This window comes from Cydia splendana, chromosome 11 (assembly GCF_910591565.1).
Source record: "Cydia splendana chromosome 11, ilCydSple1.2, whole genome shotgun sequence".
Lineage (NCBI taxonomy): Eukaryota > Metazoa > Arthropoda > Insecta > Lepidoptera > Tortricidae > Cydia > Cydia splendana.
Window position 1 is genome coordinate 222,908 of NC_085970.1, and position 26,805 is coordinate 249,712.

At 46.9% G+C, this 26,805-nt stretch overlaps 2 protein-coding genes across 2 annotated transcripts in view; one reads left to right on the forward strand and one right to left on the reverse strand.

Moving 5' to 3' along the window:
• Positions 1-812: 812 nt before the first annotated feature.
• LOC134794989 (thioredoxin-like protein 4A) lies at positions 813-2,174 on the forward strand. The gene is made up of 3 exons (XM_063766848.1): positions 813-974; positions 1,188-1,324; positions 1,674-2,174. The coding sequence occupies exons 1-3, from the start codon at positions 897-899 to the stop codon at positions 1,885-1,887; spliced, it is 429 nt and encodes a 142-aa protein (XP_063622918.1). The 5' UTR covers positions 813-896; the 3' UTR covers positions 1,888-2,174.
• A 1,518-nt stretch (positions 2,175-3,692) lies between these two features.
• Positions 3,693-26,805, reverse strand: part of LOC134795189 (uncharacterized) — a 66,522-nt gene continuing 43,409 nt past the window's right edge. Inside the window, exons 29-35 of the mRNA XM_063767018.1 lie at positions 24,604-24,806; positions 22,609-22,827; positions 21,674-21,788; positions 20,379-21,485; positions 6,437-6,630; positions 4,810-6,029; positions 3,693-4,447 (exon numbers count right to left, since the gene is read on the reverse strand). Of these exons, the coding sequence (XP_063623088.1) occupies positions 4,143-4,447; positions 4,810-6,029; positions 6,437-6,630; positions 20,379-21,485; positions 21,674-21,788; positions 22,609-22,827; positions 24,604-24,806 (3,363 nt within the window). The 3' untranslated portion in view covers positions 3,693-4,142. The remainder of the gene's footprint in view (positions 4,448-4,809; positions 6,030-6,436; positions 6,631-20,378; positions 21,486-21,673; positions 21,789-22,608; positions 22,828-24,603; positions 24,807-26,805) is intronic.

Below are 26,805 nucleotides of genomic sequence, written 5' to 3' on the forward strand. Positions count from 1 at the left end.
AACTAAAGAAAAGGTATTGAAGTAACTTGTTTTTTTATTATAGGTTTAGTTAGTTTAGTTAGTCTTAAGCAGGGGTACGAAACTCCTGACTTCGGCCAAACTCGGCTCCGCTCGGCTCAGCATTGCTCCGAGCAATTATTAGGGTTGGCACCACTTGACTTCCTTTTTCGTGCACGACCACAGATAAGATAATCACTTGAATTTTGACAACCCTAAATAGCCGAAAGGGATAGTGCCATATATTAGAAAGGGATAGCATGATTCGACCCTGAACCGCTGTCAAACTTGGGTTTTGTAGGAAGTTTCCTTTCTGTACGGCAGTACTAAAATATTATTTATTCTGTGTCTTAACTATGGCATCATTTTTAGCCATAGAGGTAAAATAATATAGAGATGAAACGGGGGAGGGGCCAAATGACCGAACGAGATACACTTATAGAACTTTTAGTAGGAGTAGCAGAGAAAGCGGTACTATTGCTTGTCCTGTGTCACAGTCTCACTTTTTGTTTGTTCCTCACCATAAATTTAGTATGGGTTATGGTGGGCAACAAATAACCCGACCGAATTACGTAGATTGTTTTTGGTATAATGTCAGGAATGTTAAAACGTGTTTTTAATATTGTCGCATTTCGTATGTTTTGTCCCTCACCGAGGCACGCGCACACCACTTCTATAGGATGCTACCTTCTATGTTTTTAGCACACATTTTTTAAGGTAGGTATCCCTAAATTTGACACATGTCACATCCACAATTTGACATTCTTTTCAGCCTTTTAGTTTCACTACACTACACTATTTTCACTTCGTTTCATATTAGATTATTTAGATTAGGTTGACGTCAGGCGCTTGGACGCTGTTTATTTATTTTTCATGCAAGCTTTTTACCATTAACCAAAATGAGTTACATGCTGGGGCATCTCCACAACGGCTGGCAAGTGGACCAAGCTATTTTGTCCGAGGAGGACCGAGTTGTGGTAAGAGAGTTTCAGGTTATTAATGCTTTCACTTGTCTCTATTCTAGAAATTTCCTTGCAGTCTATCACTTGAAATGAAAGCATGCCTTTTATGATGTTTCCTGAAACATATTCACGCTCGTGCGCGAGCATACTATAAGCAAAAACATATTTATTGAACCCATTCCAAAAATAAGTTTTAAAATTGAATGAAAAATCATTTGTTGTTTGTAGGTGATTCGTTTCGGCCACGACTGGGACCCGACATGCATGAAGATGGACGAGGTGCTCTACAGTATTGCAGAGAAGGTCAAGAACTTTGCAGTTATATACCTTGTGGATATCACTGAAGTCCCTGATTTCAACAAAATGTAAGTGACTGATGAGTGTTTGCATTTTGCTTACTTCTTTGTTTACACTTAATATATCTCATTCTTCTTCACACATCACATTCATTGTAAGGAATAAAATAATGTAAAAGTGGGTATAAGTCATGGACCTTACCATTATATAAACATCTGTAAGGTTAACTAAGATACCTAGAATAGAATAGAAACTATATTGCCCTATCAGATTTTTTCGTTGGTAACTGAAGCTGACCCACTCCACTCCAGCTTGAATTCCAATAAAAACCCAAGATTTTCCTATGGTCAGATTTATAGTCACTTCTTAAATATTCTACATTTCTTCCTTCAACTTGTGTATATTTTTGTTGTACAGGTATGAGTTGTATGACCCCTGCACGGTGATGTTCTTCTTCCGCAACAAGCACATCATGATTGACTTGGGCACCGGCAACAACAACAAGATCAACTGGCCGCTGGAGGACAAGCAGGAGATGGTGGACATTTTGGAGACGGTGTACCGGGGAGCGCGCAAGGGCCGAGGTCTAGTGGTTTCTCCTAAGGATTACTCTACTAAGTACCGCTACTGAGATCCCGAACTTCTTATTTTTGTGGAAATTTATCTTACTGTGAAAAAACATAGAATCCTAATGTATTGCGAGAAGAGTCATAATAAAGGAAGAAAAGACAGGCAGAGTCAATGGGAATGTGTAGTATACAGAGGAAAGGAAATATATCCAGGTTTCTCAATTTATCCCTGAATAACTTTTCCCTTTATAGGGTGATTCTGAAGAGTAATATTACGAGCATTGTTTTAAATGTTTGTGTGTATAGGAGGTAAATGTAATTTAAATTAAATATAAGGGATTTTAGATATTATCTGAGTTTTTATAGTTAAATCCTTGCCCCTTAACCCTCTGATTTAATAAAATTCTGCATTTTCGAATTCTAAATTCTAATAATTGTTGCAGTATTGTTTTGTGTGATAAAAATGAGGTTGGCCGGTCGAAGTTTTTAGTAGATGGCCATCATAGCTGGCCCTGTCAATCTCTAAAATTGATAAATTTTTGTTTTTTTAATATCCTGGATGCCAGCCCTTTAAGCCAAATAAGGGGCAAGCTATGATGGCACCATCTATGCAAACCTTTGACAGTTGCCAACCCCATTACTTTGATGCACAGAATAAAAAGAATTGCGATTTAATGGAGGCCAATTAGTTAAACTAACAGATTGCTTTAATGTGCAGTTTACGGTCCCAAGGTGCAAGGGGGCCAGAATAAGAGTTTTTATCGCTTACTAACTTTTAACAGGCAATTAATACTCGTTCAGAAAATTCTTACAAAACCCAAACACAATTAGGTTGTATTGTTACATCTCAGAGTTTCTGTGGCCACCTCCTGTGTCCATCATCTAGATCAGCTTGATGGTACCCATAATGCATTGTCACCCAACTTACATAAATGTATGTGAACTCAATCCAACTCAATCTAATAATGGGAAGTGGGACTATTTATATTTTGCTTTTAAGATTTGACCTAAACATACATACATTGCAATTAAAATAAAAGCATGTAAAAAGTGCACTTAGATCTAGCGGTATTGAGAATTTATATAGAAACTAATAAATCCGGAAAAAAAAAACAATGGGTTGCACTCCGGGAGTGCTGCAGGAGTGAAAACTCAATGACTAGTCCAAAATGTCTGCAGCACTATGTATAACTGACCCATCCTCCTTTCTATTGAAAAACTTTATGCTGGCCAGTGAGCTTAAATTTGTAGCGTTCATTGTTTAAAATTCGAATAGAAATTGTAAAGTTACCTTGCAGACCTCGCATCTAAATATATTTGGTCATATTTTGAGTTTTGTTCACTAGTACTAGAGTTCACTTTTATTAGCGATTTCATCAAGATGTAGCTTTATTGAATTATATTGGAGTGATATAAAGTTAGAATGTAACTGTGAGATCCTCTTATTTCAGCCCGTACAAGATTAGAACATTGAGCTTTATTGCTTATAAAAGTCCAGTTTTAAATAATTGACCTGATTATGATACGTTATGTGTAAAGTTCTTTGGTGAATAACATTGTCCGTCACACATGACGTCAGCGCGTTACGCGTTACGCTGTCTCGAGTTTATCATTTTTTCCCCACCTCAAAAAGTGCTCAGCGCCGCTAAAGAAGTTTTCACTTCAAAAACTGGTTACCTGATTAGTTAGTTGCCTCCCGAGACCCAGAAGTAGTTTTTTTTTTAACTCTTTGTTATACAATGCGAGTTAAAAAAAATTGTCGAATATGTACAAAAATTTGTACGTAGGGGTCGTAGGGTACCCCCCTAAGTCTTAGGAGGTTAGTATCTTACTGTTGAATAAAGCAGGGAAGGAATGAAACTACAAATACGTTTGTTGTAAGTTTATTCAGTCTTGCACAGACGATCGCTTTGTTCGGCGGCCGCCGGTGGGGACACATGACTAGACACCGGCGCCGGGGGGGCGGGGGAACGTCATCGCTCCTCACATTACAATACACTTACCGATGTCATTCATTTTGGGTCGAAAAGTCAAACTTGACACGTAATTATTTTCAACTTCAATAAAACCTATTAAATTTATTAGTGATAAAGAAAGTTTTCTCAGGGAACATGTGAAAAGTTGCCCGTCATCGTGGGCAAAATAATTCTGCTGTAAATCGGCGAAAGGTAATTTTGTAACATTAGCAATAAAAAAATTAGAATCAATTCCTACGAAATACTGAATGATATCGAATAAACATGTATTCAATCGGAATAGCAGTTTAGAGGTTCGAACGTTCGGCAAGCGTATCGTGATATAAGTCGGCGCCGACAGTTCAGTTGTGTTTGCGGGGCGGGGGAGGGGGGTGCGGCGGGCGCACGGGGTCGGCGCGCCAGTCGAAGGCGGCGGGCGCCCAGATGGAGGCCAGCGAGTGGAAGGGGTCGAAGGCGCGCACCGGCGGCGGCGCGGGGGAGGGGGAGGGCTGCGGGACGGAGACGGCGGCGGGCGGGCACGGCGGCGCGCGCGGCCCGAACCCGGGCGGCGGACGGAGGGTGCCCGCCGTCCACAGCGAGCTGCTCCACGGCGACCCGATGGTGCCGTACGCGTGCGTGCCGTTCATGGTGTGACCGTCGTCTGGAACTGAATTGTTACGATTAGAAGTTGTTGCGAATATTAACTAGGAAAGGTACCCGACTGTCCGGCTCCGAATTGATTTATTTTTATATATGTTATAGAGCAGTCTAAAATAACTGACACATATTTTTTTTTAGCTGCCCAAACTCAACCTATTGGGAGAAATTGTCCTCCAAAGTACTTAAAAGTGACAAAACCTTCTAACTTCGGTAGAGAGTGCTGTTCGAGAAAATTGCTAGGTAATTACCGATTTAATGATATGTCGGAGAACATGAAAAAATACATTTGGATAATTTATTAGGAGACGGAACGTAGTTGTAGTAGAACAGGTCGTCGTTCCCCTTCCTGTCTGCAGCACCACCACTCACCTCGGTAGTCCCTCGGGCGCGGCGCGTCGAAGGGCGAGCGCTCGTGCGGGCGCCAGGCGGGCGAGGGCGAGGGCGAGGGCGGCGGCTGCTGCGCGCGCAGCGCGTGCGCGTCGTTGTAGTAGAACAGGTCGTCGTTCCCCTTCCTGTCTGCAGCGCCCCAGCGCCACCACTCACCTCGGTAGTCCCTCGGGCGCGGCGCGTCGAAGGGCGAGCGCTCGTGCGGGCGCCAGGCGGGCGAGGGCGAGGGCGAGGGCGGCGGCTGCTGCGCGCGCAGCGCGTGCGCGTCGTTGTAGTAGAACAGGTCGTCGTTCCCCTTCCTGTCTGCAGCGCCCCAGCGCCACCACTCACCTCGGTAGTCCCTCGGGCGCGGCGCGTCGAAGGGCGAGCGCTCGTGCGGGCGCCAGGCGGGCGAGGGCGAGGGCGAGGGCGGCGGCTGCTGCGCGCGCAGCGCGTGCGCGTCGTTGTAGTAGAACAGGTCGTCGTTCCCCTTCCTGTCTGCAGCGCCCCAGCGCCACCACTCACCTCGGTAGTCCCTCGGGCGCGGCGCGTCGAAGGGCGAGCGCTCGTGCGGGCGCCAGGCGGGCGAGGGCGAGGGCGAGGGCGGCGGCTGCTGCGCGCGCAGCGCGTGCGCGTCGTTGTAGTAGAACAGGTCGTCGTTCCCCTTCCTGTCTGCAGCGCCCCAGCGCCACCACTCACCTCGGTAGTCCCTCGGGCGCGGCGCGTCGAAGGGCGAGCGCTCGTGCGGGCGCCAGGCGGGCGAGGGCGAGGGCGAGGGCGGCGGCTGCTGCGCGCGCAGCGCGTGCGCGTCGTTGTAGTAGAACAGGTCGTCGTTCCCCTTCCTGTCTGCAGCGCCCCAGCGCCACCACTCACCTCGGTAGTCCCTCGGGCGCGGCGCGTCGAAGGGCGAGCGCTCGTGCGGGCGCCAGGCGGGCGAGGGCGAGGGCGAGGGCGGCGGCTGCTGCGCGCGCAGCGCGTGCGCGTCGTTGTAGTAGAACAGGTCGTCGTTCCCCTTCCTGTCTGCAGCGCCCCAGCGCCACCACTCACCTCGGTAGTCCCTCGGGCGCGGCGCGTCGAAGGGCGAGCGCTCGTGCGGGCGCCAGGCGGGCGAGGGCGAGGGCGAGGGCGGCGGCTGCTGCGCGCGCAGCGCGTGCGCGTCGTTGTAGTAGAACAGCGACTGGTCGGCCGCCGGCGCCGGCGCCGGCGCCAAGGAGGGAGGGGACCTGCAAGACACGAACTAGATTAATTAACTTCATTCAAGATAAGATATCACCGATTTAAACTTTCACAATTATTAAACATTATCAAACTGCACAACGGGACTTAATCGCGTATTTAAGTTTTAAGTTTACCTCCGACGTTTCGAGGACGGCGTTGTCCCCGTGGTCTCGGAGAAAACCAGTTGTGCAGATTAAGCCCCGTTGTGCAGTTTGATAAGATTAGAGATTCTAAACCTTTTCTGTGAAGCTGTACAGCAAACGACTAAGCGAGTTCGATTTTGACACAACGTGTACAAAAAATGAAATAAAGACGGTTCTGACGGAACAGCATTGATCTGGGAGTCGCTCTCTGCATCGATCTGGGAGTGGGCCATATAAGAAATCTACTTAGTATATAATCGTAGGCTGACCTGCGCACGGGGTCTCCGATGGGCGGCAGCGCGCCGGCCGCCACGACGCTGGACCACGAGGCGCCCCAGCGCAGCGCGCCTCCCCCCACTCCCCCCACCGCACCGCCACCCCCCACCCCCGCCGGCCGCGCCTCGCCCTGCGGCGGCGACACGCGCGCCGCTGCTGCGGGCCGCTCGCTGCGTCGCTTCGACACCTGTTACACCCGGTGTAAGTTAGATTGGACAAATTCTCGACACGCGATAATTAGGACTTATTTTACTCCACGCTAAACTTTAAAAACTTGCATATATTTGAAAGTTACAATGGGAAATCGGACATAAAAGCAATCGAATCCGACCTGGGCCCCTGCAAAATACTTGTCTTGCTATCTTCATATATAAAAAAATCCGCTCTCCGGGAAGTGAAAACGAACAATTACGTGTGTATTTTTTGAATCGCCAGGAAAGTTTTTAGTTTTGACTTTGTTTTGTTTTGTTCTCTTTGTGACACCAATATTTAACATTTGCATCTATCGCAGGTGTATAGTCTGTGACTGTGACGCCAATATCAAACATTTTCATCTATCGCAGGTGTATGGTATGTGACGCCAATATCAAACATTTTCATCTATCGCAGGTGTATAGTCTGTGACGCCAATATCAAACATTTTCATCTATCGCAGGTGTATGGTATGTGACGCCAATATCAAACATTTGCATCTATCGCAGGTGTATAGTCTGTGACGCCAATATGAAACATTTTCATCAATCGCAGGTGTATGGTATGTGACGCCAATATCAAACATTTGCATCTATCGCAGGTGTATAGTCTGTGACGCCAATATCAAACATTTTCATCTATCGCAGGTGTATGGTATGTGACGCCAATATCAAACATTTGCATCTATCGCAGGTGTATAGTCTGTGACGCCAATATCAAACATTTTCATCTATCGCAGGTGTATGGTATGTGACGCCAATATCAAACATTTGCATCTATCGCAGGTGTATAGTGTGTGACGCTGTACGTATTTAATATTATTATTTCGAAGGTTGCAGATTGAAGGTTGTAGACGGAGAAAGTAAAGTATAAACACGTGTAGTAAGTAAAAGATTCGTTTAATGACTAAAGCATCGCGGGCGCAGCCGCGGTTATCAAGTTACAGTATTCCTGTGTGCCTACACCATTCCCCCTTCCCTTTTTTTTACAAAAAAAAATAATATAACGAGAGAACAGACACCATTGACAAGAACAAAAAAACAAAAGTTTTTTACTTAACTAACACTCTTATATTCTAACACCCTATAACTAAAAACACACTCAGTTGCAGCAACACTTAGTATGTATACACCACACAATACGTAAGCACAACGCTATGCATATCCGGCACCCGGTGCTGCCTGTTGCGGGGTAACCACTAATTGCTTCTGCACCCAGTTTTTCGCTGTTTTCCTGCAGCGATACCACAGTATACATAAAAGGATTAAGCCAAACATTATTGACATGGCCACCAAAACCACACTTATGGTGCCGAGCTGGTATTGGAAATCGTTTGTAACCGTCTGCGTTTGGGTTACGACACTGCTACTCTTATCACCTTCTTTGCTTTGTCCCCAACCCATGGTTGTATACAAAGTTTAATCCAAAGTATCACAAAAATAGAGTTTATTCAATATAGTAACAGTATTTACTAGTTCCAAATTGAAATATATAATGAGAGAAAAATTAAAAATGTATGTTATATACTAATACAAAAATCTTAGTATGAAGAAATTACACGTTCGTAACCTAAATCATATTTTTTTATTGCTTAACATCATATAACATAGTAAAATACACCGTATGTTATAACATTAATGCACATTATGCTTTTGCAACACTATACCTAAATAATCGAGGCGATGTTATTGTATTCGCTATAACGCTGCATCTGCAAATCGCACTGGCCTCTTTACAACACGTCCACTGCGCGTTGTTTTCACGGGTATAATTTTGCAAGAAGTGTCATTGTTATTCAATGTGGAATCATTCTGTATGCAATTAAAATTGTTAGGTAAACTGTTTACAGGACTTTCGTCTGTGGTTTCCATATCGTTAATTACATATGCCGGTTTTAACCTATCGATGGAAACGATTGTTTCCTTATTTTCCAATTGAATAACGAATGTCTTATCTTTCCTACTTATTACTTTATAAGGTCCGTCATAAGGAGGCTGTAAGGACTTTCGTACCAAATCGTTCCTTAAAAATACGTATTCACATGTTTTTAAATCTTTATGGATAAACAATGAACGTGAGTTACTGTGACTTGGCGGTCTCGGTTTTAATTTACTTATGGAATCCCTAAGCTTTTGCAAGTATTCCGAATCTGAATCACTAACCTTGACATCGTCATAAAATTCACCAGGTAACCTAATTGTTTTTCCATACGCTAACTGAGCTGCGCTCACTCCGGTGTCACTTCTAGGCGCGGCACGCAGACCTAACATGATCGTTGGTAACTCGTCCACCCAACACGTGTTATCACTAAGGCGGGCCTTAAGCGCTGTTTTCATGCTTTTATGGAGCCTTTCGACCATTCCATTGCTCTGGGGATGATAAGGGGTTGTACGCAATTTATGGACTCCTAGGTACTTCATTAATTGCTTAAACAAATCACTTTCGAATTGCCTACCACAATCGCTTGTTAAACGCGTAGGGCAACCGAAACGGGTAATCCAACCCTCATATACTACTCTAGCTATCGTCTGTGCGGTAATATCTTGAACCGGATATGCTTCAGGCCAACCTGAAAACCTGTCTATCATTGTGACACAGTAACGATAACCTTCGCTGGTTGTTGCTAACGGCCCAGTGATATCAATATGTACATGCGCGTAACGATCAGATTCCGCAAATCGTTCTAAGCCTGACACTGTATGGCGTATTATTTTCGCTTTTTGGCAACGTATACACGATCTAGTCCATTTAGTAACATCGGCATTCATTTTCGGCCAAAAAAATCTTTCAGTAACTAAACGTTTCGTAGTTCTGATACCGGGGTGACTTAGATTATGTATATAATGCCATGCTTGTTTTCTAAAACTTTCAGGTAAATAAGGTCTAATATTGTTTGTTGACACTTCGCAGTAAATATTTTTCTCACAGTCGGGCAAGCTAACTTGCTTAAACTGCAGGGTATCATGTGACGCTTGCACGCTTGCCTGTAGGTAATCGTCACTAGCTTGTCTTACTGCTAACTCTGCGTAATCAATTCCCGTGGGACAGTAAATCGCTTCTATCCTGGACAAAGTATCTGCAACTACATTCTGCATACCACTTATGTGATATATATTAGTAGTGAACTCACTTATGTATGACAGATAACGCACTCTCCTGGGACTCTCTTTATCACTGTTTACCTTACTAAAAGCAAAAGTTAGAGGTTTGTGGTCCGTATATATACTAAGATCACGACCTTCTAATAGATTTCGGAAATATCGCACAGCGGCATAAATTCCTAGCAATTCCCTATCATACGCTGAATATTTCTTTTGCGCATCCGATAGTTTACGGGAAAAATATCCTAAGGGTTGCCAAACATCCCCAACCCTTTGGTTTAAAACCGCCCCAAGGCTGACCTCTGACGCATCAGTCATCAACGCCAGCTTGGTATTAGGTAGTGGATGGGAAAGTGTGACGGCGCTTTTTAAGCTTTCCTTACACTTTTCGAACGCTTCGTTAGCCCTATCTGTCCACTGTATAACAGTCCTATCTCGTTTCTTCGCGTTATGCAAATAATGATTTAACTCAGCCTGGTGGTCTACAGCCCTAGGAATGTGCAGCCGATAAAAATTTAACATACCTAGGAATCGTCGTAGTTGCTCGACGGTTTCCGGTTTCGGAAAATTGACTATGGCTTGCACTTTGTCGTCCAAAGGTCGTATACCGCTCGTAGACACTTCATAACCGAGAAATTCGAGTTTTGATTTGCCAAAATCACATTTAGACACATTAATTGTAATTCCATATTGATTAAATCGTTCGAAAACTAACTTTAACTGCTCTTTGTGTTGTTCTTCTGTTTCGCTCGCGATTATGACGTCATCAATATAAGTAAACAGAAAATCTAAATTCCTCAGTACTACTGTATCCATAAAACGCTGGAAAGTTTGCGCACTATTTCGCATTCCAAAACACATACGAGGAAATTCGAACAACCCGAAGGGCGTTATTATACTGGTTTTCTCTATATCGTCCGGGGCCACCGGTATAAAATGATACGCTCTATTTAAATCCAATCGAGAAAATATTTTCTTATTGCCTGCCAACAGATATGTAAAATCTTGTAAACGAGGAATCGGGTATCGGTCGGGTTTAGTAATTGCATTAAGCCTCCTATAGTCGCCACACGGACGTAATTCCCCATTTTTCTTGGGAACAACGTGCAAAGGGCTTGCCCAAGGGCTATTGGACGGTCTACAGATGCCAAGTTCTACCATCAACCTGAATTCCTCTTTTACTTTATTATACCGATCTGGCGGTAAAGGTCGAGCTTTCGCGTATACCGGGGGTCCCGTCGTTTCAATATGATGAACAACGGAATGTTTTGGGGTGTCCTTGTAACACACCGCTTTCGTCAAATCCGGGTAATTTAACAAAATTTCATGCCAAGGATTTCTTATATCTACAGACTTAATAGATAATAACGCATCATGGTTAACAATTGAACCTACAGTTGTAAACTTAGTGACTTTATCCCACAATTTCCGCGCGTGTAGATCTACTAACAACCTATAATGGCTTAAAAAATCGGCTCCGATTATAGGCTGTTTAACGTCCGCCACTATAAAAATCCATTTAAATGCTCTTCTGAGGTTCAAATTTAGCACTAAGGTACGCACACCGTAAGTTTTTATCTCGCTGCCATTTGCGGCATATAACTTATATCTAGCACTCACCAACACTGATGCGGCACGCCTGTTCGACACGGGTAAAACACTCACGTGAGATCCAGTATCGATAAGAAAGTTTAACCGGCTATTTAAGTCTGTAACACATAGGCGATTGTTTGTTACGTCGATACACATCTCCGCCTCAGATTGTACCGAATTTAGTTTTCCTTTTCCTTCTGGTCCTCCCAGTAACACGGCTTAACGCACTTCGCGGCTTTCTTTCCGTAGCGGAAATGGTAGAAGCATAACCAACCCGGCTTCCGTCCACTTCTGCTGGCATTCCGCTCTCGCGACCTTGATGGCTGCCTCCCCGGTGTGGCACTTCTCTGCGGACGCCTTGACCTCCGTAATTCCGCCACCTCCACTGAGAGTCTATTTAATTTCACCGTTAAGTCGTCATCCTTTGGTCGCTGTTTACTGGTAGCTATTTCCGTGACCTCCAATGGACGCGTGGCATCCATGACCTTGTCGGCGATGGCCGCCAATTTTTCCATATCCGTAACCTCGGATGCGGCCAACACTGCCTGCACCGCCGGTGGAAGATGACCGTTCCACATGATGATCAGGGTTTGGTCCAATATCTTTCCTCGCGCAAGGTCACGCATGTTCCGGAGGAGTTGGGACGGCTTTTGTGAGCCTAACTCCATCTCCCCAAGCAATTTCTGAGTTTGACGTGTATCGGACTCTTCATAAATCTTAAGGAGCCTTTCCTTCAACGTCTCATAGCGTTCCGTTTGCGGTGGTGATAATAGTAAGTCGCTCACCTGCTTTATCGCGTGCTTACTGAGCTTCGTCACCACTAAATTCTGCTTGGCTGCGTCTCCCAGACGCTGATTCTCCACGGCCGCTTCAAATTGTAAAAACCAGAGCCTTGGCATGTCGGTCCAAAACTCCGGAATCCTTGAAGATACTGTGATGCTGGCGAGCGCGGTAGCATCCCCCAAGTCCCTACTGGGGCCTGGTAACGGCTGCGGGCTCGCTGGTATAACTGGTGTTGGAACCACATTTTCTGGTGTTCCAGATGCAGGAATCGTACTTGGCGCACCCTGCGTCGGAGTTGGCGCAGGACCTGGCGCGACTACGATTTTTTTTCCGTTTGTCATTTTCACTACACTACTTTACTATCTTAAAAGCTGATACAATGTTCTTTCGTCGGGGTCACCAATGTACGTATTTAATATTATTATTTCGAAGGTTGCAGATTGAAGGTTGTAGACGGAGAAAGTAAAGTATAAACACGTGTAGTAAGTAAAAGATTCGTTTAATGACTAAAGCATCGCGGGCGCAGCCGCGGTTATCAAGTTACAGTATTCCTGTGTGCCTACAGACGCCAATATCAAACATTTTCATCTATCGCAGATGTATAGTCTGTGACGCCAATATCAAACATTTTCATCTGTAGCAGGTGTATGGTATCTGACGCCAATATCAAACATTTTCATCTATCGCAGGTGTATAGTCTGTGACGCCAATATCAAACATTTTCATCTATCGCAGATGTATGGTATCTGACGCCAATATCAAACATTTTCACCTGTACCAGGTGTATGGTATCTGACGCCAATATCAAACATTTTCATCTATCGCAGGTGTATAGTCTGTGACGCCAATATCAAACATTTTCATCTATCGCAGGTGTATGGTATCTGACGCCAATATCAAACATTTGCATTAGGGTGGTCCTTATTTCGTCGATGTTATATTTTTCTACGGGGCACCCGCTTAATGTAAAATCTATTATGTGTTCCGTACTCTACGTCAGAGGTCTCCATTGAGAGAGTAACGTCTCCGGTGTCCGATAGATGCCGCTAGCGTCTATGTAGTCGCTCCGCCCCACGCCGTGACGTAGTTCCGCTTCCCCTTCCTGCGAACTGTTACTCGCTTTCCGCGACTCGCCGCCATGTCACATTGTTTCGTCGACCGTCTTGTCCGATGGTCCGCAAATTTTTTTGCGTACATTTTTGCAGCATGGTGCTTTAAAATTTCCGAACTAAAGCTTGTTCCATTAAATAGTGAAATATAGCAGAGATCGCTATTATTAGTCTTTTGGCGATCCCGCGATCGAAAGTGCTTTTCGATTCTACCCACTTTTTATTTTTATTTTTCTTGCTAAATTATTTTTTACATACCATGCTGCTAAAATCGTTACCGTTAACAAGCCTGGGAGTACCTCGTGTTGTTAGTTGCGCATCGTAAATGCCTACTTTGACAGGCACGGTTCTCAGGCGGGTCGCGCATTTTCGAGATCGAAGTAGGAAGTGCGTCAGTAGTTTTTTATCAACAAGTGGTAACGTAAGTCGCTCCGCGTTCGGAGAGGGAACGTGCGTCGTGCCTGCGGCGGCGGGCGCGGCGCCCGGGCGGCGCGGAGGCGGACAGCCTGCGCGCGCTGCTGCTGGGTGCCGCGCTTCTATAGGACTGATAAGGAGGTTTGGATTGTCTCGAACCATCCGGTGAGCCAGTTTAATGATATTCTAGTTTTATTTGGCGTTCAGAAGCGACGCGACAGGGAGCCCCCGCCCGTGGCACCGGCGCCCCGCCTCCCGCCTCCGCCGTAACGCGCGCCGCGCCGGCGCCGTCGACTTTCTTCTGCTGTCGTCCGAGATGACTCCGAGACGCCGCGACGCTGCGGAGTGGTGTCGCGGTGCGGGCGCTCCCAGTCCGCGGGACTCCGAGACACGTCACACGCCCACTCCTGTTGCTGCGGTCGCGGCGCGAGTGGATCACGGACCTCTCGATCCCGTCCTGGCGTCAAGGTGAAAGCGGACCGCTCCTGCGACTCCCGACTGCTCGATGTGGAAGGAAGGTAAGTTACGTGGAAGCAGTGGAAACATTACGAGTACAGCGGCGGTGCCGTTCGCCCGTCGGCTGCCGTCCGTCATGACGTCGCTGGTGACCTACGCGCCGGTGGAGGCCACCACGATGGAGCCGCCGAGGGCAAAGTGTCGCCGTGATGATGCGTGCAACTACGAGCCAGCCTACAGCGCTACGATGGCGCTGCCCGCCACACGCATCGGCGCCTCCCGTGCAGGTAACGTCCGTCATGTGCACCGGCGCCTGTCGAGCTGGCCGCCACGATGGCGCCTCTCGCCTCACGTATCAGCGCCTCCCGAGCCAGCGGCAGCGGCCGCCACGATGGCGTCGCCCGCCTCACGGCTTTCGAGCTAGCTGCTACTATGGCGCCTCACGCACCAACGCCACCTGAGCCTGGCGGCGGCCGCCTTACGTACCGGTGCCTCCCGAGCTGGCCGTTACGATGGCGCCTCTCGCTTCACGCACCGGCGCCTTCCGAGCCGGTGGTGACGACCACCACTTTGGCGCCGCCCGACACGATGAAGCCGCCTGCCTCACGCACCGGCGCCTCTCGAGCTGGCCGCCACTATGGCGCCTCTCGCCTCACACAACAGCGCCTCCCGAGCCTGGCGGCGGCCGCCTCACGCACTGGTGCCTCCTGAGCTGGCCGCCACGATGGCGCCTCTCGCCTCACGCACCGGCGCCACCCGAGCCGGCGGCGGCGGCCGCCACGATGGTGCCACCCGCCTCACGCGACAGCGCCTCTCGAGCGGGCCGCCACGATGAGTCCTCGCCACACGCACCAGCGCCTCCTGAGCCAGTGGCGGCCGCCATGATAGCGCCGCCCGCCCCACGCACCGGTGCCTCTCGAGCCGGCCACCACGATGGCGCCTCTCACCTTACGCACCGGCACCTCCCGAGCGGCGGCGGTTGCCATGATGGCGCCGACAATCACGCCGATGCTGTCCACCTACAACTACGACGATGTCGTCCCTTGCAATGGCGCCCATGTTCTGTTCGCAAGAATACCACCGCGAACTTACCCGTCCCCGATGCCCTGCCCACCAAGCAGACGCTGGGCGCCACGGTATCAGTTTTGTCCTGTCCACATGGTCCCATTGAGGTACGCAGGCGCATATAGTTATGGTGCCACAGCACGAACAGACCGCTAAACTCTTGGTTTCGGTTAAGGATGGCGACGGCAGGCAAGGTCGTTAGGAGCCTCGTCCTAGCGTGGCTCGACTGCCCGGAGTTGAAAGCGGTAAGATTGTCGATACCCAGAGGAAAATACGTCGCGTCCCTGAGCTTCATAAAGGTGCTGATCGACGAGGAGCCGTGCCGCTTCGAGGGTCCTACAACGTCTCGAGGCCAGCGAGCGATCCAACCGGAGAGCAGCTTTGCGACACGATCCTGTGCGACCGCTCACAACCGAGGTTGAAGGCATCGAAAAGGTCTGCAGACCTCACATAATTATCTCTCTGCTGCCCGCTCTCTCCAGCTTAAGTTCCGTCTTACAAAGACGAACTCGTTCGCCAAGCCCCTAATAAACAAAATGGGACAAATAAACCCGCTGCGCCTGAACAAGCTTGAGTTTCCGGTGCTAAGAAAAAGGGGCCAGGGGGACTCCAGCAGTTTCCATCTGTCTGTCTTCGACTTTATCGAAACAGTTTTGTTACGCAAAGCGCCAAAATCGATTTTAGACTTGATTTCATCAGTTCGATTTCTTTAAAAGCATGCTACCATACCCCTATACTAGCTCAATATAGGCGTTTCTTCGGATAAAGTGAATTAGACCATCACGCTCCTAGACATCACGTGGGACACGCGGCACAGCACCCCGATTGAAAGTTTTCTTTTTCGTGACATACAGGCCTGCCTTGCTGCCGAGTTCCTCGCAGAAATGAGACTCAATGCCTCCTGTTTAGTCTTAAATTCGCAAACTTTAGTTCATGGAGGAAGGTGACACCTTCGCAGTCCCCAGCAACACTTCTGACAGCTGCCGAAAACCTCGTGCCACTTCCCTCCTCATCTTATGCCTGCAGTCCGTTACAATCTCCAATAATGGTAGACAATGTACGAGGTAAGGCCCTTTCAGTGGAGAGTAATCGTTAACGGGCCGCATCTGCAGCGCTGACGACAGAAGTGTCCTACAAACATACAACCGGACCGTTACAGTATACATAAAACGACGGCGACACTACATCCCTTCCGTTACTACGGCTGTCGCAAAAACTGCTGATGCCAGCAGACCGTCTACAGGTCGCGCTGGTTCCTTGCTACTTACCAGGTCGGTACAACTCCCGAGGGCGACGGTTTATCAAGAAGTCACTGCGCGCCCGAGGGGCCGCTGCGCCCAGAAGCCGCCGAGACTATCTTCGCCTGATAGGCGCCCTGTTGGCCGGCCTCCGCTTTCGAGAGCCCTCGCACTGTGCCACGGTATTTCTTAACCGACTCTTTGAACTGCTACCACGACGCGTTTGGCAGCTGCCGGTGATACGACTTGGCATGGATGTCTCCACCTCCCAGCCTAGTCTGTTTACTGTGACGGCGTGATGAGGAGAGCCTTCACGCAGCTGCGGTAAGCTTGCCATTTACTGGCGGTCCTAGTGAACACAACGTCAGACCGCCCTTTCTAACGAGTCAACGACCTTAAGAATCGAGGCGTAGCTCCTGTCAGATAGGACGCTCCAACACCGGGCTAGCGGGATCAGGAGTGACGTCCGCTTGATGTACTTACTGGCGTGACTGGCGCATGCATGCAACATGCCAAGGGCTAACGCTACGTTGCGAACGAGACGCAACTGTCAGTGTCTCACTAATATGGAAGAGTGATAAAGAGACAGAAAGAAACTCAAGTGATCGTCCGGGGGATGCTCCCGGTACTGAGTTTGTATGGCGAGAACCGGGTATTCCCGGTTCTGGTACTGTGTTTGTATAGAAAACCAGTACCGGGAGCACTCCTTAGATCGTCGCCTTCTCTAGGCCGCCTGTACACCCACAATGTAGAAATGGTCTTCATGGTGCATCAAAAATAAGATTGATTGCCAGGTACCTCTAATATCCAGTGAAGTAACGAGCTATCTCAGGCACCTATTTCTACTGTCCATGTTAGCTTTCAGAACGACACTTGTTCATAAGCCTATCGGACACTATGCCTTCTTCCAACGCCATTAATAGCGAGACCAGCGCCTCCCAAACCACCAGCTTGGGACGCGAGAAATCTAATTAAAATTACTTGCCCTAACTTGAATAGCCCTACAACGTACCTATATAGAAGAGCTGCCGCTCTTTTACTGTTAGCATCAGGCCGCAGGGTCAATGACCTTACTCTACTACTCTGTAGCCCGGGCAATTGCATAGATAACTTTCGCGCTATTATTTTGTGTCCGAAATTCGGCTCTAAACCAGATAACGTGTCTTACCGACTGGACTCTTAGAGACTCCGGAATAAAGTATAGACCCAGTAAGTAGGTAGTCTGGGTACGTTAACTTGTGAGAATTACACAAAATGTTAGGGGACACTGCGCCTATTTCTTCCAGCCATCCATCTCATCCAAGCCGGCCTCGCCTACGATTGCTTTCGATCCACGATGTACTTATTCACTAAATTGGCTGGAAAACTATCCAATTAGCTTAAGTTAATTGGAAACATGACTTTTTCAGACGATTCTATCGCCGAAATTCTGCGGATCGGATGCGATTTCGAATGAGTAATCTCTTAAACCAGTTTAACGTCAGATTCGAACCTGGGATTACAATTTAAATTCTCAATTTCCTGTAATGCATCATTATAACGAGTCACTGTGATTTCATGGGTTGCAATAAGGCGTATATATATTTATTCTTTCTCTGAGTTCTATGACAGTAGGTGTAGCCCTAACGCTTGCGCGCCCGCTGACTCGCCACCAGGAGATAATAAACAGGTCTCAATGGAGACCTCTGACGTAGAGTACGGAACACATAATATAAAAATTTTACCTTCCAATAAAATTGTTATTATGTTTCCTTCTACGTCAGAGGTCTGAGTAATGCCTTCCTGGCAGGCTACTAGGCTACTTTTATGCCGACGGTACTTCTCCTCAACAATGTGTCATGGCGGCGAGTCGCGGAAAGCGAGTAACAGTTCGCAGGAAGGGGAAGCGGAACTACGTCACGGCGTGGGGCGGAGCGACTACATAGACGCTAGCGGCATCTATCGGACACCGGAGACGTTACTCTCTCAATGGAGACCTCTGACGTAGAAGGAAACATAATAACAATTTTATTGGAAGGTAAAATTTTTATATTACCCCTAAAAAACCAATGTAATTTTTCTTTCAGAATTTTTAAATATATTTTAGGGATCGCTAAAATACCCAACTGGTGTGAAGTGGCGCAGAATAGGGCAGAATGGCGCTCTCTTGTGTCAGAGCAGAGGCCAAGATCCTCTTTGGGTCACTGAGCGGTGATGTATGTATATATGTAGAGGTCGCTACCGCACTTTGAAAATTGGACCCTCCATACAAATTATTATTTTTTTATTTATTTTTTTAGTATTTTCGTTGTGGGGCGAAGAGTCAGGGTGTATTAATGTGCAACTTAACATAAAATAACGCCGCTGATTTTTTTTTAACTATTTATTCATTATTTTAGGGGTTCTAAGACTTCTAAGTAGAAGAAACAATTTGTATGGAGGGTCCAAATTTTCAAAGTGCGGTAGCGACCCCTAAAATTTATTTAAAAATTCTGAAATAAATTACATTGGTTTTAGGGGTATATTTTACACTAAGGGGGTGCCCCGCAGAAAAATATAACATCGACGAAATAAGGACCACCCTAATTTGCATCTATCGCAGGTGTATGGTCTGTGAGGTCAATATCAAACATTTGTAACACTTTTTTTCGCCTAGCCCCCATCCGCAAACCGTCCAATAAGGAACTTCGTTCCAAAAATTGTATACTGTGACTGTAAACTGCCTATTATGATAAGACTATTTGCCATTCACCGTAGAATTTAAGTAGCGAATGTTCTTTGACAAACGACTATGAACTCTAAGTACTAGAAATGAAGTAGAATTTTACTAACGTACATCCATTATTCTTTCTTTACCCGTTATTATGTATTTTGACTAGTGATCCAAAAGACTCGAGCCCTGTGAGCCTTTTTTTAGGGCTCGCCTCATTTCTTGACGCCCAAAAAGGGTAAAAGCCTTTTTTTATTTCATTAGTAAAATAGGCTTTTAGCCTTTTAGGCGTCAAGAGATGAAACGAGCCCTAAAAAAAGAGCTAACAGGGCTCGAGTCTTTTGGATCACTAATTTTGACAGAATTTATTTGTATTTGACAGTAGCCTTCCCATATTGAAGGTTAGTAAGGTCTATTGTCCTTAAAATTTTGTATGAAATAACAAGCAAATATCAGTCTTGTCGGTAACGGTGACGCGAGTTTAATGGTTTTTCCCATTTCAAAAAATGCCCAACGCGCCTAAAGAAGTTTTCACTTTAAAAAACCAGATTTAGGCAGTAATTTTCTATTTATACCAACGAAATACATAAATAGTACATTACTGGATTAAGGGATTGCAGGACGAGATTGCGGTAGACGGCCGAGTCGTAGATGAGTCCGTATAAAGCGAGTCTTGCAATCCCTGTTCCGGCCAAGGATTTTATAGTGCTTTTCTCAATCAATGTAAGAAAATATTATAATTTAAAATAACTACTAAGTAATCGAGTAAATAAGTTTGTTTGCTTTTTTCCGGTAGCATATTACGCATAGCTAAGTGGGCTTCCTGTCTTAAGTTAGGCGGAGTACAGTCCATAATTTCCCTATCGCTCTCGTCACTTGATGTCATTTTTGTTTTTGGTGATATAACAATCGGAACGAACGAGAATAAATAAAAATGTTAATTGCTGCCTTTTTTATTTTTTAAACTTGACATTTGAAAAAGCTATTCGAGCACCATGTTTAACCGCTTATAAATATAGTATAGTTTTTATTTTTTTATTTTAATGTCGCATGTATGCTTACAGAGAGAGTGGTCGTTGGCTGTATGTAATATTTCCTTTGTCAGTCTAATCTTAGTGAGCAAATTTAAAAAGTTAGAGCAGCGGACAATAATGTACGTTTCATACTAACTCCCTACATTACTTCTCGGCTAGGTCAAGAAGTAATGTAAGGAGCCATAAATGAGCAACTTCATGTCTTCATTTCGTGACATTAACGCATACATTTCGGAGTATGTTTGAGAAAATGATATTTACCTTGTCTTTACGAGTATGATGTTTCCCGGGCAGGGCGCGCGGCCTCGCCGGCGGCTCGCAGCGCCGCGTGGGCGAGCCGCCGCCGCCGCCGCCGGTGCTGGTGGTGGTGGTGGTGTCCCGCCTCGCCGAGCGCGCCGCCGCCGCGCCGCGCGGCTCCGGCGGCGGCTCGCTGCGCGGTGGCGGCGGCGCGCAAGTCGGCGTCGGCGCCAGGACCACGGGCGGCTCGTCGGGGTCGTCGGGAGGCGACGACGAGTCCGTGCCGGATGCCGCGTCCGAGTCGGTCGGAGTGCGCGGTTGTTCTTCCGTGTCCGGTTCTGTGTCGGACGCGTCCGGCGGCGGCTCCGAAGGCGGCTGCGGCTGTGCAGGTTCAATATTGGGTTGAGGCGGCGTATCGGCATCTTCGCTCGACCGAGACGACTCGTCTTCCGCTCGCGGCGCGTCGCGTCTGAGCATTTCTGCCCGCCAGTGTTCGAAAGCTCTACGTTCGGCCGCCGGATCGAGCGGCGGTTGCGTTCGGCGCGGTTTACGCCGCCGCGGCGCGGCCGGTGGGGGAGGTACCGTTGTAGGTTGTTCCCGCGCTAACGCTCTTAAATCTAAAGGCGCACGCGGCGCTGGAGTTTGTCTCGCGTCTCTCGCGCGCCGGAGTAAGCGCTCGGCGTCAAGCGCGGCGGCGGCGAGAACTAGCGCCAGCGCGACGACGGCGAGCAGCGCGCCGGACGCGCGTAACGCCGGTTCCCACGCCGGCCGAGGCTGCTGCCGAGCACAAATCGGTAATAATCGGGCGGGTACTGCGCCTAGGAGCCTGAAGGCCGCCGGACCGGAGTCTGATCGAAGTGTTAACGGACAGGGAACTCTCGCAAGCGAGCAATCAGTTCTAAAAGACAAGGTCAACGCGCGAGTCTCATTAGGTTGTAGAGTGAGCGGTGTGCAGGGGTCGAGCTTGAAGCCGCGCGCGGCGCAGGGCTCGCCGGCGAGGCGCCAGGCGCGCAGGCGCAGCGGCACGGCGCCCGTGTTGCGCGCCAGCACTGTGCGCCGGACCTCCCAGCGCGACTCCTCCGAGTTGGTGACGGTGGCTTCGCACTCTTGGCCCTCCTCGCAATCCGGAATCTAGAGGAAAATAAAATGGCTACGACTCAAATAGTCTAATATTTTTCAAGACCGCTGAGCTCATTTGGAAAATTATTTTTTTATTAAATAGAATGAAGAACCTAATACTTTACGTTAATTTCAATCCCACTGGACCCTGATAAAACTGAGGGAACTTGTTCCGGTAGTACCAAGTAATATAAACGTACCTGCAGGAGTATGGGCTGGTGCTGGTGCCGGTGCGCTGGGCGGCCGCCCAGCTCGAAGCGCGGCACGGCGCCGCGCCCGCCCAGCTGCACCGCCTCCACTATTGTTAAATTATTCCTGTAACGAACAATGTTTATTAACCTATCGTCTGTGTTTCATAAGGACCTGACAGATTTTTTCCGTCACCTTTTTGAATTTTACCGACCAAAGTTTGAACCCATTATTTTAGAACACCACACTAGATATATAATAAAGGCTAAGATCGGAATCTGCTAATGTATATGAAGAACAGTTCCTTTAATTCATTATTAGAAGCTTTTGATAGTTTTGATCCAGAACATAAATGGAATCAATTGTCATAAAAAACATTACAAACCGAAATACCATCATCCATCTTCAACCATCAACCATCAAGGTATTCAGGAATTGAACCAGCGTCCCTCTGCTATCGCGGCAGGTGCCTAAGCCCCTCGTGCAAAAAAAAGGTATTGACAATATAATATGTCGCTGACAATTATTTTCCAAAAAGTGTAAATGCCAATTAAATATCGTTAGTTAAAGAGTTAGAGGGAAGGCCTCCTAAGATAATGTTGGTGCAGCGGTCACGCCGACCCCGAGCAAAATTTATAGATGCGTCGCCATCGCAAAATTATGGGCCGGCGCCAATCTCAAATTTTCAGCATTACAGGAATCGAACCCAGGATCGATATTTCCCAAGTACTCCAAGCTAGGACACAGTTAGTTACTAGTAGAAAATGAATACCTAATAAGGCGATAAGAAGTCACACAATCTTCAGTTCTATCTCAGCTTTAGGCTCGAGCAGCAGCGTCGTGTCGTACCACTCGTACCCGTCCCGTAACCAAGTCGTGACGCCGCTATTCCTTCTATTGGTCTATTAGTATTTTTTGCACATTTTACAGTAAAAAAATATGATACCTAAGGAAAAGTACTGCAGAGTACATTTCAGCCTCGGGCGGTAGGAAGTCTATCTTGAGTTCTATCTCAGCCCTGGGGCCGAGCAGCAGCGCGGGCAGCTCGGCGTCGTCTCCGGCCCGCAGCGGCGCCACCACGCCGCGCACGGCGCGCCACTCGGACGCCGTGAACACGCCGGGGACGTATACGCATTGCCTGTGTGCGCATTCTTCGATCTCCAGACTAGAATACGTTCATTAGTTCATATTTGGGGGTAAAGTTACACAGACAGATCTAGATCTAGATCTAGCTAAACTAATAGCTTGTAGTTATCATGGGCACAGAATAAATATTAGTATTTTATAAAGAAGGGACCCTCAACACCCCGGCCTGAATGGAATTTGTCATGACGCAGTTTGTCTATACATTGACAGATCTCAATTGGAATAGCAATTGATGCAATGATGGAAAGTTCAAATATTAGTATATTGTGCCATGAATGGGTGCTTATCCATTTCAGTAAAGGTGGGATCAGACGGTTCATTTTGTGTTCATTTTCGTGTTTCATCATTCATCTTTCACTCAAAGTGACACGTGTGAACACAAAATGAACCAAAAGTGAAAAATTAATTAATTAGTGAAATGATCCAACAGTGTTGGATATTTTCATTCGGCATCTTTCACTCGCACTCCGAATGAACAAAAAATGAACAGTGTGAACACAGAGTGAATGTTCATTCCGATTTTGCATATTGTTCTCGAATCCTGTACCTAGACTTCTTGTAAAAAGCAGGATATGGTATTTGTTGGTACCTACACTGTAAAAATATTCCAGAATTCCAAAGTAATCGCCGTTTTTTGAACAACTGGCCAAGGTGATTAGGTAGGTCATACTGAACAACTTTTTCTATGGGATCAACCCCGAAATCCCAAAAAAAGTGGCCTTCCCATAGAAAACGTTGACATACACTCGACCAAAATGTATGGTACGGCCAAAAATATTTTTTGTGATTTCGGAGTTGGCCCCATAGAAAAAGTTGTTCAGTATGGCCTACCTAATCACCTCGCACAATATGGCTAGTTGTTCAAAAAACGCCCTGTAAACATATATACTGCGGCTGACGATCTTCTTCTTCTTCCAGTGCCATCTCCTACCGGAGGTCGGCTATCATGAGGGCTATACGAACTTTAGACACAGCTGCGCGGAATAATGAGCGTGTGCTCTGTTTGAACCATGTTCGGAGATTTTTGAGCCATGAGTTACGTCTTCGTCCGGATGATCTTTTCCCTTGGATCTTTCCTTGTATAATGAGTTGAAGGAGTTCATACTTCTCGTTTCGCATGATATGACCAAGGTACTGAAGCTTGCGTTTTTTGACGGTCTTTAAAACCTCGACCTCTTTATTTACTAACTGCAGCACTCTTTCGTTAGTTATTCTATCCGTCCATGATATTTTCAGGATTCTTCTGTAAACCCACATTTCGAAAGCCTCCAAGCGTTTACACATATTCTCGGTCAGTGTCCACGATTCTACTCCGTACAGAAGAACCGAGAAAACATAGCACCGTGCTAGACGCACCCTAGTAGAAATCCTCAACGAACGGTTGCAGAGAAGATGTCCGAGGCTGACGATCACAAAATCACAATATTTTTTTTATCCAAGACGCACAACTTCATTCGACGCCATAGTGAAAGAAAATAAAAAGTGAATAATCTTAGCACCAGCACCGTGTGAACATGCAATGAAAGAAAAAAATGAACCATTCACTCAAGTGAACATTCATTCGAGTGAACCGTCTGATCCCACCTTAAACAAGCTTTTATTTATACCCTATTTACGTCAAAATGTGTTCAAGTCACTGCCGCTCGCCGCTGCTACCGCCGCGCAAGATCGTAGCCGGGTTGTAAGACTTGTAAGGCGGTCTTCACATTAGATGCGGATCCGTACATCGCTCGGAAGTGCGAGCGGAACATCCCTATGAAGACGCATAATGGTTTCTCGCTCACTCGATACTCACAGTATGTCCTCGTGGAGCACAGCGGCGGTGTAGCCGGCCACGGCGAGCTGCAGGGCGAGCGGGTGGTGCGCGGGGTTGCGCACGCGCAGCCAGCGCGCGGCGCCGGCGCCGACGCCCGCCAGCCCAGCCCAGCCCGCGCCCGCGCCGCCCACCAGCCGCGGCCAGCCCACGCGCACCCAGCCCGACACGGGGATCCGGACCATCTGGGGACGTCCATACTGTTAGATCAACCTCATGCACGATAGGTGGCTAATATTACTATCAAAAATAAATAAATCGATTTCCGACTGCTACATTACGATAATATTTGAAAAACAAAAAAAAAATACAGTGTTTGTGAATTTGCCAGACAATTGTAACGATTTATGAGTTTTAAATGTATTTTATTTATTATGTATTTTGGCCAAGGTTTTTGAAAAAATTGTTTATGAACAAGTATATAATTCACTTAAACACTCATTTATTTTAAATCAACACGGTTTCTTACAACGTAGGTCTACTGTTTCAAATCTTGTGTTATTTAATGAATATGTATCTAAGGCAATGGATGACGGCTTTCAAGTTGACGTTGTCTACACAGACTACAGTAAGGCCTTCGATAAAATTAACCACCGCTTATTAATTTCTAAACTTGAAAATATAGGAATCAATGGAGATCTACTGAGATGGTTCACATCCTATATTGATAATAGATCTCAGGCCGTAGTTGTCAACAATTACATGTCAGGGTGGGTAACGGTTCCAAGTGGAGTCCCCCAGGGATCTTTACTGGGTCCGTTACTTTTTAATATCTTTATTAATGACATTGGGAACTGTTTCACTTACTCTAACCTACTCTGCTTTGCTGATGATATGAAAATTTTTATAAAAGTAAAGTATCACCATGATTCAAGTCTCTTACAGTCTGATTTGCTACGTCTAGATGAGTACTGCCTGGCTAATGGGCTTGACCTTAATCCTTCCAAATGTTTCTCAATGTCATTTTCGCGCAAATATAACCCAATTGTTACTTCTTACAGGCTTAAGGGTCAACTTCTTGTCAAAATACCCTTTATGAAGGATCTTGGAATCATCCAAGACTCCAAATTGCTTTTTGATAAGCATATTGATAGTATAGTAAGCAGTGCATATAGGTCATTAGGCTTCATAATGCGTAATTCCACTCACTTTAAGCAAGCTAAAACATTGACTTTAGCCTTGCAGTAACTGGTTTGTGGCCGTGCAGGGGGTGACGCGGGTCACGCAGTTGTTTTTCTCGCTCCACAGCCGCCGCAATATCTCTGCGTATGTCCGGTGGTGCAATTCCACTCAGTTGGTATAGGTGGTCACGTTTAGTGGGTTTTAGGCATCCTGTTATTAGGCGGCAGGACTCGTTGAGAGCTATGTCAACCTGGGCAGCATGTATAGAGTTCTTCCAGGCTGGGCATGCATATTCTGCAGCCGAGAAGCTGAGTGCGAGAGCCGTTGAGCGTAGGGTGTGTGGGGTTGCCCCCCACGTAGTCCCGGTGATGCATCGCAAAATGTTGTTCCTCGCCGCCACTTTCTGCTTGGTGTTAAGGCAGTGAGCTTTGTAGGTCAGTGACCGGTCTAGCGTCACCCCTAGGTATTTCGGGGCGGCAGTATGTTCTAGCCGGCTGCCTTCCCAGGCGATATTCAGCTGTCTGGTGGCCTGGCTGTTTCGTAGGTGGAAGGCACAAACCTGTGTCTTAGACGGGTTAGGTTTAAGCTGGTTTTCTTTGTAGTAAAGTGACATGCTCGCCAATCCTTCCACTAGGCTATTCTCTACTGCCTCAAAGGATTTTTCTTGCGATGTAAGTGCAAGGTCATCGGCAAAAAGGAAATGTTGTAGGTTATCTATGATCGGTTGGTCGTTCGTATAGATATTAAAAAGTGCAGGTGCCAGTACGCTACCCTGAGGAAGACCATTTTTCAGGGACCTCCATCTACTTTTTTTCCCTTGAAACGATACATAGAACCTTCTGTTGGAGAGTAGCTCAGATATAACCTGCGTGAGTTTATAATCTTTTGTAGTATGGTATAGTTTGGTTACTAGTCTCCTATGGTTTATGGTATCGTATGCAGCCGTGAGGTCGACGAAGACTGCACCTGTCACCATGCCCCTCTCGAAGCCGTCCTCGATGTACTGTGTCAGGTTGAGCACTTGCAAGGTACAGGATTTACCTGCCCTGAAACCTGCCATCC